This window comes from Symphalangus syndactylus, chromosome 11, assembly GCF_028878055.3.
Source record: "Symphalangus syndactylus isolate Jambi chromosome 11, NHGRI_mSymSyn1-v2.1_pri, whole genome shotgun sequence".
NCBI classification, from domain to species: Eukaryota; Metazoa; Chordata; class Mammalia; order Primates; family Hylobatidae; genus Symphalangus; species Symphalangus syndactylus.
The window spans coordinates 19,251,758-19,271,223 of NC_072433.2; the positions used below are offsets into that span (position 1 = coordinate 19,251,758).

Below are 19,466 nucleotides of genomic sequence, written 5' to 3' on the forward strand. Positions count from 1 at the left end.
ACGCCTGGCTAATTTTTTATTATTATTATTATTATTTTTAGTAGAGATGGGGTTTCATCGTGTTAGCCAGGATGGTCTGGATCTCCTGACCTTGTGATCCGCCCACCTCAGCCTCCCAAAGTGCTGGGATTACAGGCGTGAGCCACCGCGCCCGGCCTCTTAAGTATATTTTAAGGAGATGAGAATAAAACTCTAAAGTTAGTGGAGACCAGGCGTGGTGGCTCACGCCTGTAATCCTAGCACTTTGTGAGTCCGAGGCAGGCGGATCAGCTGAGGTCAGGGGTTTGAGTCCAGCCTGGCCAACATGGTGAAACCCTGTCTTTAATTTGTGGAATGACAGGATGGAGGGAGCTTTCGTACCTGACATCAGAGTCGTCATACCAGGTTGGTACTGTTTACTCCTGGTCCTCGTCTGTTACCTGGATAATTCTGTGTAACAGAGATGTTCACCAAGCACTCACTGCCCTTGGGTACTATGATGACTTCTTTTATACCCTTAGTCACAGCGTTTTATCTGTCACATGCTCTGTGAGTACTGTGAACCAGATGTGAGTGTGCTCCATGCCTTTATAAGTATTGTTTTAGGCCGGGCGCGGTGGCTCATGCTTGTAATCCCAGCACTTTGGGAGGCCGAGACGGGCGGATCACGAGGTCAGGAGATTGAGACCACAGTGAAACCCCGTCTCTACTAAAAGTACAAAAAAACTAGCCGGGCGTGGTGGCAGGCGCCTGTAGTCCCAGCTACTCGGAGAGGCTGAGGCAGGAGAATGGTGTGAACCCGGGAGGCGGAGCTTGCAGCGAGCCGAGATCGCGCCACTGCACTCCAGCCTGGGTGAGAGAGCGAGACTCCATCTCAAAAAAAAAAAAAAAGTATTGTTTTAAAAATAAGGTAGAAAAATGTTACATACCAGAGTGTTGATTGGGTTATTATTTATTTATTTTTGAGAGAGAGAGAGACTCACTCTGTCACACAGGCTGGAGTACAGAGGCGTGATCTCAGCTCACTGCAACTTCCGCCTCCCGGGGTTCAAGTGATTCTCCTGCCTCAGCCTCCCGCGTAGCTGGGATTACAGGTGCACACCACCACACCTGGCTAATTTTTGTATTTTTAGTTTCGCCATGTTGGCCAGGCTGGTCTTGAACTCCTGACCTCAAGTGATATGTCTCCCTCAGACTCCCAAAGTGCTGGGATTACAGGCATGAGCCACCATGCCCGGCCCTTTTAATTTATTATTTTATTTCCTTACAACTCAAGAGGAAAACCTGTGTCCCCCAAAACAAATGTTACGGAATTTAAAGGAGTTACCTGGGCAGATCCTAGAAAAAATAGGGAATCCAGATAGTTTGAGTGTATGAGTGTGTTCTCAGTAAGGATTAATGACCATTTAAATGATAATCTTTACATCTTTGTCATGTATTTGATTTTCTTAATGCAGTTGTAAAAATCTTTTGTAACTCCACAGCCTGGAGACAAATACCGTGGTCCAGACTTATAATGCTGGACGTCCTGTCTGGAGCTGTTGCTGGTGTCTTGATGAGACTAACTACATCTATGCTGGACTGGCCAATGGTTCAATTCTGGTATATGACGTGCGAAACACGACCAATCATGTGCAGGAGTTAGTAGCTCAGAAAGCCAGGTGGGGAGCCACTCACTCTTTTCCTGGTGGTAGCAGCTTTCTCTTGGCTTATTATTATGTTAACTGTCTCTTCAGTGGGTGTTCCACAGTTGGTCACAAATCCTCACAAATTTTTTGAAAATCCACTTGGTCTCACTTCAGAATCAATAACATTCTTATTAATAAGAGTTTGTATTCATGCTATTTCATATGACGGAGAGTTCTGGTACAAGTATGGCCAGGTTCATAGTAATCATCTAACATGGCAAAGTAGAGTCAGATCTATATTCAGAACCCAGCTCCACTACTTAGAAGTTGTGTGACCTTAGTTGTATTTTCTTGGCCCACTGTGAGCTTAATCTGTAAAATCTGGTCAATGTAGACTTGCTTTAATAGCCACATGTCGCCAGGCGCGGTGGCTCACACCTGTAATCCCAGCACTTTGGGAAGATGAGGCGGACAGATCAGGAGGTCAGGAATTCGAGACCAGCCTGACCAACGTGGTAAAACCTCGTCTCTACTAAAAATACAAAAAAATATTAGCCATGCGTGGTGGCACACGCCTATAATCCCAGCTACTCAGGAGGCTGAGGCAGGAGAATCTCTTGAGCCTCGGAGGTGGAGGTTGCGGTGAGCCGAGATTGCGCCATTGCACTCCAGCCTGGGCAACAGAGTGAGACGCCGTCCCCCCAAAAAAAAAAAAAAAAAATAGCCACATGTCTAGAACATAGGAAGAGATCAGTTAAGGGTAACCTAATCAAAAGTGATTTAAAACTTCCCTAATCCAAAGCTAAACCAACTTGTTTGAAGATACCATATTATTATTATTTATCATTTAATCCAGTTATGAGATTGGGAAGTTTATAAAGTCAGCCCAAGTTCTGAGGATGAATGGCCACCAGCACCACTCTGTCTTAGAATGTGTTGAGCTGTCCCGTAGGTAAAAAGTTATCAAAAGGGGAGTAGGGTCTGTGACCTGGCCAAAATGAAAAGTATCTTAACAGATAATTTAGTTTCCAATTGGATATATTAAAAAGAGCAAGGAGAGCCAAACATAAAGATATCACTAAAGTAATAATTCTTTACTGAAACCTAGGCCCAAATAGAGTAGACAGTAAAATATGGCAAGGTTTTTTTTGTTGTTGGTGGTAGTGGTTTTTTGTTTTTTTTTTTAAGATGGCGTCTCACTCTGTCACCCAGGCTGGAGTGCAGTGGCACAGTCTTGGCTCACTGCATCCTCCACCTCCCGAGTAGCTGGGACTACAGGCGTGTGCCACCACACCTGACTAACTTTTGTATTTTTAGTAGAGATGGGGTTTCACCATATTGGCCAGGCTGATCTCAAACCGGTGACCTCAAGTGATTCTCCCACCTCGGCTTCCCGAAGTGCTGGGATTACAGGCGTGAGCCACCGTGCCCAGCCAAACACAGCAAGTTTTAAAATAGCAAGGAAAGGATATTTGTATGTATTGTTCATTTTTATTTTTGTTTACTTTGATTACCTTTATTGTGACGGGGAAAATGAAATAAAACAGGCAAAGTAGACACTTTGGCAACTTTGGCATGAATGAGTTCATAGCAGAAATGAGTTCATAGGAACACAGTCTGAAGGGTGATATTTCTGAGAGAATTCTTGGCACATAGTCCGGTCATATGCTTGCAGAAGGAAATTTAGAAAATCTAAAACAGTCCTGTTTCTGAATTAAAATGTAGCTGCTTTTAACTGTATTTTAATTGTGGGGTCTGTCAACTACAACTTGGGATCTTTATTTTGTTATGTATATAAGCTTTGTTTCTTTCCTGACTTTTCTTATGTGGCTAAACCCATTTCCAGAAGCTTCACATCAGTCAAGCTTCCTAGTAATTGTGATCTTATATCCCTTAAATTTCCTAGTTCTTTTTTTCCTTTTCTTTTAGAGCGTCTGGTATCTCCCCTGAAATTAGTTGCAGAATATTATATGTATGTCCTTTTGTTTCTACAGAGAGGGTTGATAATTTTTATCAGATATCAGAGGATAGTGACTAAAGGCGTTTAAACTCCTCTGTAGAGGTGGGAATGTGCTTGAGGGTTCCTGCTAGTGGGGTCTGGATCCGTCCGAGTTTTGAAATGTGAGATACAGTTTCCTTACTTTCCTTTCAGATGCCCGCTGGTCTCCCTATCGTACATGCCCAGAGCTGCCTCAGCTGCATTTCCATATGGTGGGGTGCTGGCTGGAACCTTGGAGGATGCTTCATTCTGGGAACAGAAAATGGACTTTTCTCATTGGCCTCATGTGCTGCCCTTGGAGCCAGGGGGCTGCATAGACTTTCAGACAGAGAACAGCTCCCGGCACTGTCTTGTGACCTACAGGCCTGGTGAGTAGTGCTGGGGTCTCCCATAGTTTATTTGGGAGCACAGTGGTAGAGAAGAGGGAAGGAGAGTTTGATCCTACCCTTTGGGTGGCTGTGGTACTGCTCACAGGCTAACAACATATGTTGTAGCTCTTGCTACTACAGGGAGGATGGTGGCTCCAAGCTCCCGCACAGAGCCTGCCTCCCTGCTCCTTATGTGTGAGGACTGGAGCATATTCTGCCAGGTACTCCTGGAAGTGAATTAGCCACTTAGGAGCCCCTACAACTTAGAACAGTAGTGGAACAAGGGGGCCAGCTCTAGGTCGTTGAGCCGCCTTGAAATCACTTTGTATCTTCTGCCTGCCTCTTACTTCCCCTGAGAGAAAGGCCCAGATTAGGGCAGCCATGTAGTGGCTAGCATATTGAAATGGACAACAATGGTTGTGTGGGCCCAGCCAGCTGAACATCTCTGCCTCTGGAATCAGAGGTGGAACCCGTAACAGCAGACTGTGCTTCATTCACAGGTTCTTTGTAGGCTAAGCGGCATGAATCTAAATTCCTGGTAAACTGTACTGATGGTCAGTGTTCTAGGTTTTTTCTTTCTAATTTGGTCTTGAGGTCTCTGTCAGGAGAGTGGCTATAAACTCTAGCCCTGTCCTGCCAAACACTAGGGAGTTCATTGTGGGTGTTCATAGTGTGCCTTTCACAGGATACTCCTTTGTCCTGGCAGATGGCCTAATGCCTGCCTGACCCATGACCAGATGTCCCTCTCACAGGAAACTTGTTTATACTGGCAGGTACCCTTGTGGCTCTTGTCTGACCTGTGTCCAGTTCATTTCCCTTGAGATAGTGACTCTATAGAATAGCCCTGACTAGGAAACAAGTTAGGTTCAGGTGTGTTGGTCAGGTGAGACGCAAAGGAGGCAATGCACAAAACACAGGAAATAAAGGAATCAGCTTACTTGACAGATCCCACAGAGAAGAGGGCAGCATGCTTCAGGGGCCAATGGGAAGAAGGGGGAGCCATCCAGGACAGGCCTGCTCCCTTAAGGGTGGGGTAGGGGTGGAGGGGAGGGACAAGTGGGCTATATTTCAAACCTCTGCTCAGGGAAGGGATGTTTTAACTAGGCCAAAGTTGACAGGGTACATCTGGGTTTCAAATAATTTATGCTAGCCCTAAAAACAGATGCTGAGGTAACAACTGTATTAAACAAATTTATATCAGTCAGGCAGATGTATAGTCAGAGTTAGTCATTAAATGCTCACACTTCTGCTAGTTGTGGGTGGGTCTACTCATGTTTTAAGTTTTGTTTTAGCTGAGAAACATCTCAGTACCACTTCAGACCCTTTGGCTCTTCGTCATCCCACAGTTCTGCTGTCTCCAAGACTGTGATTTGCTGTGACTGGTGTACAAAGCCTGGGGGTCCTATTTTGTTATCTCGCTTTTGTTTGCCTCCCAGCAGAATTTCAGATACATGTTTCCCTTTCTGTAATAGCATGCTTTCACTTTATAAAAATGTGCAGTCCCAGGGGCTAATGAGGTTCTCACTGGGGGAAGGGAAAAACCTTTTACTGAGAATTCTTGAGAGAGAAATCCCCTAGCAGAGGTCTGACAGGAGACTGATTTTACTAAAACAGATAACTCACTCTCAGAATTGTTTTTCTCTTAAGCAAAAAGCTGTTGTAGATAACTTGATTCCAGGAAGCCTGCGGTTCTAAATTTCATTGATGCTAGCCTACGATTCTAAATTTCACTGATGCTATGATAATTGTTCTTTCATTTGTTTTGTAACTGTTCTTGATGGCTTAATGCATTTATAGCTTTTCCATACAATTAGGTTGTAAGCGTGTGAGGTTTGGGTACTTGGTTAATTTTTTGTGTAGCATCCCCATGGTGCAGCACTGATTTCTCTGTCCCATAGATAAAAATCACACCACCATACGAAGTGTGCTGATGGAAATGTCCTACCGACTGGATGACACTGGAAATCCAATCTGCTCCTGCCAGCCTGTACATACATTTTTTGGAGGACCCACTTGCAAACTATTGACCAAAAATGCCATTTTCCAAAGCCCAGAGAATGATGGCAACATCCTGGTGTGTACTGGAGATGAAGCAGCAAATTCTGCCCTGGTGAGCCTGTTATTTTTTACTTTTCATATAAAAAGTAGTTTTGCTTAAAATATTGGTAAGGGAAAACGTGAACATTTTTTTACAGAAGCTCATAAAGCAAAAAAGTGTAAGTTCTGCTCTGTAACCCCACATATCCGCATATGTGTGTATGTGAGGTTGCTTGGTTTCCATGAGTCGTGCTTTCCATATTGCTTTGTAGATCTTGACTCACTGCTGCAACCTCTACTTCTTGGGTTCAAGTGATTCTCCTGCCTCAGCCTCCTGAGTAGCTGGGATTACAGGCACCCACCACCATGCCCGACTGATTTTTGTATTTTTAGTAGACACAGGGTTTCACCGTGTTGGCCAGGCTGGTCTCAAACTCCTGATCTCAAGTGATCTGCTGGCCTTGGCCTCCCAAAGTGCTGGGATTACAGGCCTGAGCCATTGCACCCAGCTGAGATGTTCTTGAACCTGAGTCTGATTAAGGCCTAGAGTAGCACTGTCCAGTACAGTCACACTAGTGACATGAGCACTTAAAGTGTGCTTAGTGCCAAGGAAGAACTTAATGTTTAATTTTAATCAAGTTAAATATAAACTTGTGTGACTAGAGGCCACCATATTGTATAGTGCCACTCTAGAAGCTAGTGCTAACTTTCATTGACTAGAGTTGCAGGGAATAGAGGAGAACAAGTTTAATGATAGCACAGAAAGCATATACACAAGTCCAGGTTGTGGGCGTTCTATAAGACAGCTGATCCGGCTTTCACAACAAGTCAATGGCAGAAGAAAAAAGGTGGGATTAAGGTGTGAGCCATTGCGCCTGGCCTGTCTTTTTTTTTTTTTTTTCTTGAGACAGTCTCGCTCTGTTACCCAGGCTGGAGTGCAGAGGCACAATCTCGGCTCACTGCCACCTCCACCTCCCAGGTTCAAGCAATTCTTGTGCCTCAGCTTCCCAAGTAGCTTGGTGCACACCAACATACCTGGCTAATTTTTGTATTTTTAGTAGAGACAGGGTTTTGCCATGTTTCCCAGGCTGGTCTCAAACTCCTGGGCTCAAGCAGTCTTCTCACCTCAGCCTCACAGACTGCTAAGATTACAAGCATGAGCCACCGTGCCTGGCCCTCTCTACTTTTTTTTTTTTTTTTTTTGAGACAGGGTCTCGCTCTGTCGCCCAGGCTGGAGTGCAGAGGTGCAATCTTGGCTTACTATAACCTCCACGTCCTGGGTTCAAGTGATTCTTGTGCTTCAGCCTCCCAAGTAGCTGGAACTATGGGTGTGTGCCACCATGCCCGGCTAGCTCTACTTTTTAATACTTCAAAATATTTTTCATTTCTTTTGTTCGTTTTTTTGTTTGTTTTTAAGCGACAGTATCTTGCTCGGTCCAGGCTAGAGTGCAGTAGTGCAATCATGGTTCACTGTAGCTTCAAACTCCTCAGCCTAAGCAGTCCTCCTTCAGCCTCTTGAGTAGCTGGGACTGCAGGCATGCACCACACCTGGCTAATTTTTTCTTGTAGAAATGGGAATCTTGCTATATTGCCCCAGCTGGTCTCAATCTCCTATCCTCAAGCTGTCCTCCCATCTCAGACTCCCAAAGTGTTGGAATTACAGGTTTGAGACACCATGCCTGGCCAATAATAAATTTTTAGAGGCCAGACACGGTGGCTCACGCCTGTAATCTCAGCACTTTGGGAGGCCAAGGTGGGTGGATCACCTGAGGTCAGGAGTTGAAGACCAGCCTGGCCAACATGGTGAAACCCCGTCTCTACCAAAAATACAAGAAAATTAGCCGGGCGTGGTGGCAGGCACCTGTAGTCCCAGCTACTTAGGAGGCTGAGGCACGAGAATCGCTTGAACCTAGGAGGCAGATGTTGCAGTAAGCCAAGATCGCGCCACTGCACTCAAGCCTGGGTGACAAGAGTGAGACTCTGTCTCAAAAAAAAAGAAAAAAGGTGAGTTCCATGAGGGCAAAGACAGGGACTTTATCTTACTGACCCTTCTGTCCCTAGAAGAGGCTGGCACATTGAACGAATGGAAGCTGGGCTTTATTTTCAGATCCACTTACAGGTAGACTAATTGCTGATTACAGTAGGTGAGGCTGTACCTGAACTATGTCAGGTATGCTGACTTTGAACAACCTTGCGAAGGTTAGGGACGGCCTGCTTTGCTCTCCAGGTAGTGTTCTCTCTGCAGCCTTTCAGACTTGTTGGATGTTGAAGAAAGGAAGTCCCTTCGTGTACTGACTGACTCCTGACCCTTCCCTCTGCTTGCGTTCTTTAGCTGTGGGATGCTGCCAGTGGCTCGTTGCTCCAGGACCTACAGACCGATCAGCCTGTCTTGGACATCTGCCCATTTGAGGTGAACCATAACAGCTACTTGGCTACCTTAACAGAGAAGATGGTCCACATCTATAAGTGGGAGTGACTGTGGTCTTGAAACCTTGAAGGCATGCTGCTGGTTAAATATTTGCTAGCGCCTAGCAGCCCCAAGCAAGATCCCTGTTTATTGTCTGCAGCCTAGAACATTGGGGATCATGGTTTGTTTGCATTAGTATGATTCTAGGACTCTAGGTCACTGAGACACTACAGATTGTGTATCTGTTATATCCACTAAAAGAGTAATTGATGGGTACTTTATCTACATTATCCATTTCTTGGGTTTAAAGCCTTCATTAACCATTATTGTATGTTGGAAATTCTTATTTTCTTTATTTTCTATGTGACTTTCTGGACCTTAGAGAGTGTCCTCTCATCATCTAGGATGTGAGTGGACATCAAGCATTTTCTGGAGGATATGACATCTCATCTGAGTTGTCCTGTCACTTAGGTATCCTTGAAGGGACTTACCATTGTCTTGATACTGATTTGATGTAACGTAGATGTAAAAGAGTATTATTCAGTTGAACACAAGAGGGCACTGTAGAACCTCGTGTCCGGTTTATTTCTGACCTTGAAGGCTGACAATCTTTTAGTAACTTGTCTCATCTCCGCACAAGTGTGTGATAGAGCACCCCTGGATGTGCTTTGTGGCAACAACACTTGGGTTCCAGGTGTGAAGTGCTGGGACATTGGCAGGCCCAGTGATGGAAGCAGCTAGTGAACGATTCCCTTTGCTAATGCCTAGTGCATTAAGTTCTTTGCTTTGTGAAAGGTAAGGAAAGAGGCCAGTTGTTTGAGCGGTGGGGAACATTTTGTTTTTTCTAGCCAGCTTAGGATCTCAGGATTGGTTTTATCCAAGCTAGTGCTTTAAAGAACACTATCTCTTCCCAGGAAAAGATGAGTGATAGGTCAAAGCTTTTACTTGAGTCTCCCCTAGTGTCAGAGATCAGGAGAAAAAGACATAAGAGAGTTTACAAAAGCTATTCAGACTGCTATTGAAAACATAAGAAGAACTTGTCTCCCATTTTGAGAGTTCCTATCTAAATAAAGCCAATCCCTCAGACTGAGGGGCTGTTCTTAAGTGTTCTTTATACATTACAGTTATCCAGTTAAAGCCTTCCCCATGTGAAGCTGATGTTTGATTCCAATTTCCTCTGATTTGCCTCCCTAACCTTTTCTAGGGCTCAGTTTGTATTTCTTTGCATTGCCGCAGACTACTTTGCCAAACCACTTCCACAACAGAATATGCTTCAAGATGTGGGCAGGTCAGTGTCCTGTTCATGGGAGAAAATGGCTAACAATCTGATATTCTCAAATGATTATTGAAGAGTTGTTACCGTTTTTATTATAAAACACTTCTGACCTGTCAATTCAAGAGCTGTTTCTAGGATCTTTCTGTCCGGCAAGGGGTTGTTGCACTAGATTTCCCCAGAGTTCCAAGTTCTAGTTGTGCCTTTTAATGACCCTTTAATATTTTAGGACATAATTTTTTCCTTTTTTAAATTTTTTGTAAAAATAGATGTTTCACTACGTTGTCCAAGCTGGTCTTGGACTTCTGGCCTCAAGTAATCCTCCCGTCTCAGCCTCCTAAAGTACCAAGATTATAGGCATGAGCCACTGCACCCGGCCCCTATTTGAAGACGTCTTTTGTAAAAGCTAGCTTCTAGAACCTGAGGAGAGCTCTTTTCTCAGAGGAGATATTCCTTTTTATATGTTAATGATTAAGAGTGGTTGCCCAGGCCTAGTTTCAGTGGCAGAATAGGATTGAAATTAAAAAACAGAACTCATCTGGCTTCAGCAGATTGCCACCAAGAGGATACAGGTGGTCAGGCCCTGGCTGGCTTTGTCTTTGGGCCTGGGCAGGGTTAGGATTTGACTTGCTTTGAAGTACCTGATGCTGATTGATTCCCCTAATAGTAGGAAGCAAGAGACTTAACTATGAGGGACGTTAGGTGAATCTTAAGTTTTACCACTCCTTGCATTAGTACATTAAACTTGGATGTTTTGGAAGCAAATTCATATGATCGTGACTGATTTCTCCAAAGAAAAAAAACCTTGTCGAGCCTGACCAACATGGTGAAACCCCATCTCTACTAAAAATACAAAAATTAACTGGGTGCAGTGGTGCGCACGCCTGTAGTCCCAGCTACTTGGGAGGCTGAGGCAGGAGAATTGCTTGAACCCTGGGAGGCAGAGGTTGCAGTGAGTCGAGATCGCGTCACTGCACTCCAGCCTGGGTGACAGAGCAAGACTCCATCTCAAAAAAAAAAAAAAAAAAAAAAAAAAACCCTGATGCCATTCCCAATCCCCATTGTAGGACATCACATTTATAAATCCAGGCTTTAGTCTTCTGGGCTCCACCAGTCTCTGCCCCACCATATTCCTTTGTCACTACCTCTAAGTTTTTTTCCCCACTTGAAGATTTGGAGTTAAACTCAAAATATCTTGTCATTGTATGTATTCTTGCACCTGCTTTGAAAACAGGGCAATGGGAGCTCTGTTTATACCCTATGTTTTAATGTTTCTGTTTTATGTTTTAATGTTAATATGAAAATAAAGAATTTGCTATGTATAATGACTCCTAGTGCCTTTTGTCTCATTGACTTCTAGAGGCAGGAACGTGTCAGCCTCTTGAGAGAGGGATATAATCCCAACCTGGTAGATTTCTTGGGTTTTTTTGCTTGTTTGTTTTTTGAGACAGACTCTTGCTCTGTAGCCCTAGCTGGAGTGCAGTGGTGTCATCTCGGCTCACTGCAAACTCCACCTCCTAGGTTCAAGAGATTCTCCTGTCTCAGCCTCCTGAGTAGCTGAGATTACAGGTGTGTGCCATCATGCTCAGCTAATTTTTGTATTTTTAGTAGAGACGGGTTTCAGCATGTTGGTCAGGCTGGTCTCAAACTTCTGACCTCGTGATCTGCCTGCCTCAGCCTCCCAAAGTGCTGGGATTACAGGCGTGAGCCACCGCACCTGGGCTTTTTTTTTTTTTTTTTTTTTTTTTTTAACTGAATCTCACTCTCTTGTCCCAGGCTGGAGTGCAATAGTTCAATCTCAGCTCACTGCAGCCTCTGCCTCCCGGGTTCAAGCGATTCCTCTGCCTCATTCCTCCCGAGTATCTGGGATTACAGGCGCCTGCAACCATGCCTGGCTTATTTCTCTATTTTTAGTAGAGATGGGGTTTTACCATGTTGGCCAGGCTGGTCTCCAACTCCTGACCTCAAGTGATTTGTCTATCTTGACAGCCTCCCAAAGTGCTGGGATTACAGGCATGAGCCACCTCACCCAGCCATAGATTTTCTCTTTTTCACACAAATGAAGTGGTTGAGGCTTTAGCTTGCAGTTGTGTTTTGCTGTTGCCAATGGAAAGCGATGTGTTTGCCTCTTAAGAACCATGTGCCCTGGCCGTGTGGCTCACACCTGTAATCCCAGCACTTTGGGAGGCCAAGGTGGGCAGATCACCTGAGGTCAGAAGTTAAAGGTCAGTCTGGCCAACAAGGTGAAACCTCATTTCTACTAAATGATACAAAAATTAGCTGGTCGTAGTGGCGGACGCCTGTTATCCCAGCTACTCGGGGCTGAGGCAGGAGAATTGTTTGAACCCAGGAGGCAGAGGTTGCAGTTAGCTGAGATCGCACCGCTGTACTCCAGCCTGGGTGACACAGTGAGACTCCGTCTCAAAAAAAAAAAAAATGTCCTGGTCTTGTGTCTGTTTACTCTCAGATCTAGGGATCTACAGTTCTCAGACTTGTCTGCTGGCTTCCTGCTACTTTCTTTGAATCCAGGAGACTGTAAAGTGGGAGGAAGAGAGAGGAGGAGAGGAATTTTGTTCCCTTTATTTCTTTTAGTCATTGGCAGCACTTCTGACCGTGGCAGCAGCTATGGGCAAGTACGGGTTTCAGGGTTCCTGCTCAGCACAGCTCTGGCCACCTGCCTCAGTTTCTTTGTTCTGTTTGAGTTGAAGAATCTTTGTTGCCATAAATCATGGTGCTCTGGAATTAGGCTGGAAAGGCTGAAAATGTTTTCTAGTTTCCAGCTGAACAGCAAATGGAGTATACCGGATTCCAGGAGAACTGAATCCATAGGTATAAGGTTGCTAGCTTCATGGAGCCTGGTGCTCTAAGGGAAAATGACAGAGGTCCTAGGATAGAAGTGAACCCCAAATTACAAAACCCAACACCATGGTTTTTGTTTTTCACAGTACCCTTCTTTTTGTTTTCCATGTCAGTGACTGACTATAAGTGAAATTCTGAAAAAAAAATTTTTTAAGAAATGGGGTCTCACTGTCACCCAGGCTAGAGTGCAATGGCACTATCCTATCTCAACTGCATTCTCAAACTTCTGGGCTCAGGTAATCCTGTCTCCTCAACCTCTTAGGTAGCTGGGACTGTAGTTGTGGACCACTGTGCCCAGCCAATTTTTTTTTTTGCTTTTTTTTTTTTTTTTGGTAGAGACAGGGGTCTTGCTTTGTTGCCCAACTGGTCTCAAACTTCTAGTTCAAGCAATCCTCCCACCTCACCCTCCCAAAGCATTGGGATTGCAGGCATGAGCCACCATGTCTGGCCAAAATTCTAAAAATAGACATTTGTTTGTCCTTGTTCTTAGTCAACTTATGTTTGTTGGTAACACTCTCTGTTTTATCTCTTTATAGTTTACTAATATATTAAGTAACATTAAATATATATTACTAATAAGTAATTCTTAATGTTATGGAATGCATATTATTATTCTATCTTACGGGGGAAGAAACAGGTTAAAAATCCTAATAAAGCCTGGGTGCAGTGGCTCATGCCTGTAATCCCAGCACTTTGGGAGGCCAAGGAGGGTGGATCACCTGAGGTCAGGAGTTCGAGACCAGCATGGCTAACATGGCGAAACCCTGTCTCTACTAAAAATACAAAAATGAGCCAGGCATGGTGGTGTACACCTGTAATCCCAGCTTCTTTTTTTTTTTTTTTTAGACGGAGTCTCGCTCTGTCTCCCAGGCTGGTGTGCAGTGGCATGATCTCAGCTCACTGGAAGCTCTGCCTCCCGGGTTCATGTCATTCTCCTGCCTCAGCCTCTTGAGTAACTGGGACTACAGGCGCCGGCCACCACACCCGGCTAATTTTTTTGTATTTTTAGTAGAGATGGGGTTTCACTGTGTTAGCCAGTATGGTCTCGATCTCCTGACCTCGTGATCTGCCCGCCTCGGCCTCCCAAAGTGCTGGGATTACAGGCGTGAGCCACCACGCCCAGCCCCAGCTTCTTGAACCCGGGAGGTGGAGGTTGCAGTGAGCCAAGATCACGCCACTGCACTCCAGCCTGTGCAACGGGAGCAAGACTTCACCTCAAAAAAAAAAAAAAAAAATCCTAATAAAGGAAAATGACAGGTGGTATTTAATTAAATGTTATATGTCCTCGTCTTCCCAGTCTGTACTTTGTGTTACCAACAGCTAAGCAGGAGTTGGAGAGCCTGGGTGAAAGCTCATTTTCACTCTTCATAGCTCTGTCTCCAGAACACCCTAGGCTGAGCCCCCACAAATTATTTCTTTGCTTTGCAAATTACAACAACGCAGACAGTCATACTCATGATGTGGCACTACAGTCTTCAAATAGTTTCCTGGGTGCTGAGGCTGGGAACCCCACTGTCCAATAGAAGAAAAAACGGGTTCACAGAAGAGGCTATGACACATGGGCTAGAACTGCCCAGCAGTGGTCATCGGAGAGGTCAGCTGAAGAGAGGAGGAAGGTGGAGGAGCTGTTGGGCTTGCTCTAGAAAGCAGGATGCAGGGCCAGCCGAATAAGGAGTCTACTGTTGAGATGTGAGGAGTGCCATGAACCCACGCTGGTCCCTGAGGAGTAATAACAGGTTTATCCAGTTACAGACACCCAGCAGAAAGGTTTCCCTAGAGGCTGAACACAGGTACCAACTTAAATATCTGGATTTGGATAAAGGGAGGGTTGAAGGCTGAGGGGGAAACAGAAAGTTCAGAACATCACTGAACAGATGCTTGGGTTAAAAAAAAAAAAATGGCCAGGCACGGTGGCTCACGTCTGTAATCCCAGCACTTTGGGAGGTCAAGGCAGGTGGATCACGAGGTCAGGAGTTCAGCCTGGCCAACATGGTGAAACCTCGTCTCTACTAAAAATACAAAAAATTAGCCAGGCATGGTGGCAGGCACCTGTAATCCCAGCTACTCGGGAGGCTGAGGCAGGAGAATTGCTTGAACCTGGGAGGCAGAGGTTGCAGTGACCCTAGATCGCGCCACTGCACTCCAGCCTGGGCAACAGAGCAAGACTGTCTCAAGAAGAAAAAAAAAAACTGGCACTTTTGTTACCTAAGCCAGCTCTGTGTGAGCTGCCAACAGTTGGATAAGCTGCTGGTTAATGAAAGTTGTAAGTGGGAAGTTGGCAGGCCACTTATTTCCCGGAATAAAGAAGGGGATGCCCGCCCTGGATAAATGGTTATGCTCTGCCTTCAAACTCCAATGCCCGTAGACCCTCCCATTTAAGAGAAATGTCACCAGAGTTAAAAGAGTGCCTCGAGGAGGGTCCAGGGGAATTCCCAGGCTTGAGCTATGGTGGGGGCGTTGAGTGATGGTGTGGCTTCGTCCTTTCTCATAAGCCTGGTACAAAAAATCACTGGTTAGATTGTGCAGGAACAGATGGGAAAGAATGAGGGCCTAACATGAGAAAGGGTGACAGGGTAGGGGGGAAGATGGGAAATTGCCACGGAATCTAAGCTCAGTGAAGTTCTGACACCTCACTTGTACCCCAGTGGAAGCTCCAGAGTTGGCCATGACCCCAGTTCCTCTCTTGAAGATGATGTCCTGACTTGAGATAGAGAGATGGTATTTCACTAGGCAAACAGTATGCTGCCCCCTCAGCTCACAAGAGTCACTTGTCCTTGAGTCAAGGAAGTAAACAAAATACCAAATGCTAACATTTGTTTCTCTGATTGAGACCCTCTCCAAAAGACATGAAATTCCTGCAAATTGGCAAATTGCCGTAAAGGAGGTAAGATTCAAACTACAGTCCTGTCTCTACTGTCTACAGATCAGAATGCTGGGCGAGTTTTTCTTCTCCAGGAGTCTTAGATTCTCAGTCTAGACAGTCACTGAGGTTGCTGTGACAGACAAGTTCAGGTCTCTTAGCTGGATAATGTGGGGGTGTGTAGAAATATGTTGCTTGTTACTCTTTTTTTTTTTTGAGATGGGGTCTCACTCTGTCACCCAGGCTGGAGGGCAGTGACACGATCTTGGCTCACTGCAACCTCTGCCTCCCAGGTTCAAGTGATTCTTCTGCCTCAGCCTCCCGAGTAGCTGGGATTACAGGTGTATGCCACCACACCTGGCTAATTTTTTGGGGGGGGTTTTTTTTTTTTTAGATGGAGTCTCACTCCCTCCAGGCTGGAGTGCAGTGGTGCGATCTTGGCTCACTGCAACCTCCGACTCCTGGGTTCAAGCAATTCTTGTACCTCAGCCTCCCAAGTAGCTGGGATTACAGGCGCTTGCCACCACGCCCAGCTAATTTTTGTATTTTTAGTAGAGACAGTTTCACCATGTTGGCCAGGATGGTCTCGATTTCCTGACCTCATGATCTGCCCTGCTCAGCCTCCCAAAGTGCTGGGCTTACAGGCATGAGCCACCGCACCCGGCTAATTTTTGTATTTTTAGTAGAGACTGGGCTTCACCATGTTGGCCAGGCCGATCTTCAACTCCTGACCTCAGGTGATCTGCTCGCCTTGGCCTCCCAAAGTGCTGGGATTACAGGCGTGAGCCACTACGCCCAGCCATGCTATGCCTTTTATATGAAAGAGATTCTCTAGTTCAGGAAGTTACTCAGATGCGGTGACCTTGAAAATGAGCCTCTCAGATCTCCAGCTGTGGGGAACATGATTGACCTCTGTTTCATCTGCTGAGCACCGAAATCTACAACTGCATTCATGGCAAGGCTACACTTCCCAAGGATCCTCCTAGCCTTCACTAAGAGTGATAGGGCTACCGACACAGGCCCATTTCTGCAAGACTCAGTGACAGGGAACTTTTGCATGAGAACTGTTCTATGGCCTTGGCCAGCTTTCTTTTTTTTTCTGGAGATGGAGTTTTGGTCTTATCGCCCAGGCTGGAGTGCAATGGCGAGATCTTGGCTCACTGCAACCTCCGTCTCCTGGGTTCAAGTGATTCTCCTGCCTCAGCCTCCCAAGTAGTTGGGAATACAGGTATGCACCACCACGCCTGGATAATTTTTTTTGTATTTTTAGTAGAGACGGGGTTTCTCCATGTTGGTCAGGCTGGTCTCGAACTCCCGACGTCAGGTGATCCGCCTGCCTCGGCCTCCCAAAGGGCTGGGATTACAGGCGTGAGCCACCATGCCCAGCCTTGGCCGACTTTCTTAGAAATGAATTTCAGTTTAAGTTGAGTCTTAGATGTTTCCACCGAATCCTCCCCTCCGTCCTTCCCTCCCTCTGTACTTCACACAGTGTTGGACCTGCATCATGGTCACATGGCTCTCTCAGCCACCTCATTTTTCCTACAACTGTTGCACCTAATAAATTTCTTGCATAGCTAATCCCCTTTTGTTGTCTGCTTCCTGGCAGACCTGGACTCACACAACTAGTGCCAGGAGTGTGCCAAGAAAACAGATGGTAAGACGGGGCTGATTAGGGCCCCAGAATAATAAAGACCCGGTGGCAATATTTAACTGCCAGAAGCCAGGAGGCCACAATTACCACTATTACCAGCAAGATCAAAGGAGATGACCAAGGGCCAGATGCGGTGGCTCATACCTATAATTCTAGCACTTTGGGAGGCTGAGGCAGGAGGATCACTTGAGGTCAGGAGTTCAAGACCAGCCTGGCCAACATGGTGAAACCCTGTCTGTATTAAAAATACAAAAATTTGCCAGGTGTGCTGGCTCATGCCTGTAATCCCAGCACCTTGGGAGGCCGAGGCAGGCGGATCATGAGGTCATGAGATCGAGACCATCCTGGCTAACACGGTGAAACCCTGTCTCTATTAAAAATACAAAAAAAATTAGCCGGGCGTGGTGGCACGCGACTGTAGTCCCAGCTACTCGACAGGCTGAGGCAGGAGAATCACTTGAACCTGGGAGGCGGAGGTTGCAGTGAGCCAAGATTGCGCCACTGCACTCCAACCTGGGCGACAGAGTGAGACTCTGTCTCAAAAAAAAAAAAAAAAATACAAAAATTAGCTGGGCATGGTGGCACACGCCTGTAATCCCAGCTACTCAGAAAACTGAGGCACAAGAATCACTCAAATCTGGGATGCAGAGGTTACAGTGAGCCAAGATCACCCCACTACACTCCAGTGTGGGAGATAGAATGAGACATCATCTCAAAAAAAAAAAAAAACAAAAAAACAGGCCAGCCGTGGTGGCTCACGCCTGTAATCCCAGCACTTTGGGAGGCCAAGGCAGGCGGATCACTTGAGGTCAGAAGTTCAAGACTAGCCTAGCCAACATGATAAAACCCCGTCTCTACTAAAAACACAAAAATTAGCTGGGCGTGGTGGCACATGCCTGTAGTCCCAGCTACTCGGGAGGCTGAGGCAGGAGAACTGCTTGAACCCGGGAGGCAGAGGTTGCAGTGAGCTGAGATCGTGCCACTGCACTCCAGCCTGGGTGACAGAGCAAGACTCCATCTCAAAAAATAAGAAGAAGAAAATAGCGACCAAGGGGTCTTGACCAGTGGGGAGTATAGAGATGGTTAATAAAGGATAACATCACCCAAGACCAGCAAGGGAACTATTCAACATCTATAGCCAATAAGGTCCACAAGAAGGGAGGAACAGGAGGCTAAGGGTGGTCACCCCCAATAAGTCATGCTCCTTTGCCCAGTTTCTAGATCTGAGCCTTTTTTTTTTGAGATGGAGTCTCACTCGGTCACCCAGGCTAGAGAGTGCAGAGGTGTGATCTTGGCTCACTGCAACCTCTACTTCCCAAGTTCAAGCGATTCTCCTGCCTCAGCCTCCTGAGTAGCTAGGACTACAGGCGTGTGCCCCCACACCCAGCTAATTTTCGTATTTTTAGTAGAGACAGGGTTTCACCATGTTGGCCAGGATGGTCTTGATCTCTTGACCTCATGATCTGCCCACCTCAGCCTCCCAAAGTGCTGGGATTACAGGCGTGAGCCACCGTGCCCTGCCCAATCTGAGCCAATTTTCAGATCCAGAATCCATTGATGGCCAGGAGCCTAACACCAAAGACCCTACAACACCATGGCGGCTGTACCATGGCACAAGGGCCCTCAGGCCTTCCCCAGAGGAACTCGTGACTACTTACTTGGATGACTTTACATTGGCAAAAGGGAAATAACTGAACATTTTGAAGACTATTGGACACAGACTTCAAGGTGAAATCGATCATCAGAGGCCAAAAACATCATTATAGCCCTGTAGGGGCCAGGTAATAAATGGACTCTTGCCTAAAGTGGTAAAGTATGGCTCTCAGCTCACTGGATGTGTGGACCCACCCAGAGATTTACGTAGTCCCCAAATATATAAGTGGAAATGACCTGGAATAACCCCACATTGTATTTCTGGCCTGTGGGGCAGGAACTAACATGGGCAGGAAGGGCCAAATGTATATCTGTGAAATTGCTCCCTACCCGTGGCTAACATTGTACGTTAAAAACAATGTTCAGGCCGGGCGTGGTGGCTCATGCTTGTAATCCCAGCACTTTGGGAGGCCGAGGCGGGCGGATCACGAGCTCAGGAGATCGAGACCACGGTGAAACCCCGTCTCTACTAAAAATACAAAAAAAAAAATTAGCCGGGCGTGGTGGCTCATGCTTGTAATCCCAGCACTTTGGGAGGCCGAGGCGGGCGGATCACGAGCTCAGGAGATCGAGACCACGGTGAAACCCCGTCTCTACTAAAAATACAAAAAAAAAAATTAGCCGGGCGTGGTGGCGGGCGCCTGTAGTCCCAGCTACTCAGAGAGGCTGAGGCAGGAGAATGGCGTGAACCCGGGAGGCAGAGCTTGCAGTGAGCCGAGATCGCACCACTGCACTCCAGCCTGGGCAACAGA

The 19,466-nt window shown here is 46.1% G+C and overlaps 1 protein-coding gene across 4 annotated transcripts in view; it reads left to right on the forward strand.

The window, feature by feature from the left end:
- RFWD3 (ring finger and WD repeat domain 3) overlaps positions 1-11,016 on the forward strand; it is a 46,552-nt gene extending 35,536 nt beyond the window's left edge. For 3 of the 4 annotated variants that reach the window (XM_063611595.1, XM_055297941.2, XM_055297942.2), the window contains exons 10-13: positions 1,464-1,640; positions 3,760-3,974; positions 5,873-6,084; positions 8,344-11,016. In XM_063611595.1, the coding sequence (XP_063467665.1) occupies positions 1,464-1,640; positions 3,760-3,974; positions 5,873-6,084; positions 8,344-8,487 (748 nt within the window). In that variant the 3' untranslated portion in view covers positions 8,488-11,016. The remainder of the gene's footprint in view (positions 1-1,463; positions 1,641-3,759; positions 3,975-5,872; positions 6,085-8,343) is intronic. The other variant, XM_055297944.2, reaches the window with a different exon arrangement.
- Positions 11,017-19,466: the final 8,450 nt, after the last annotated feature.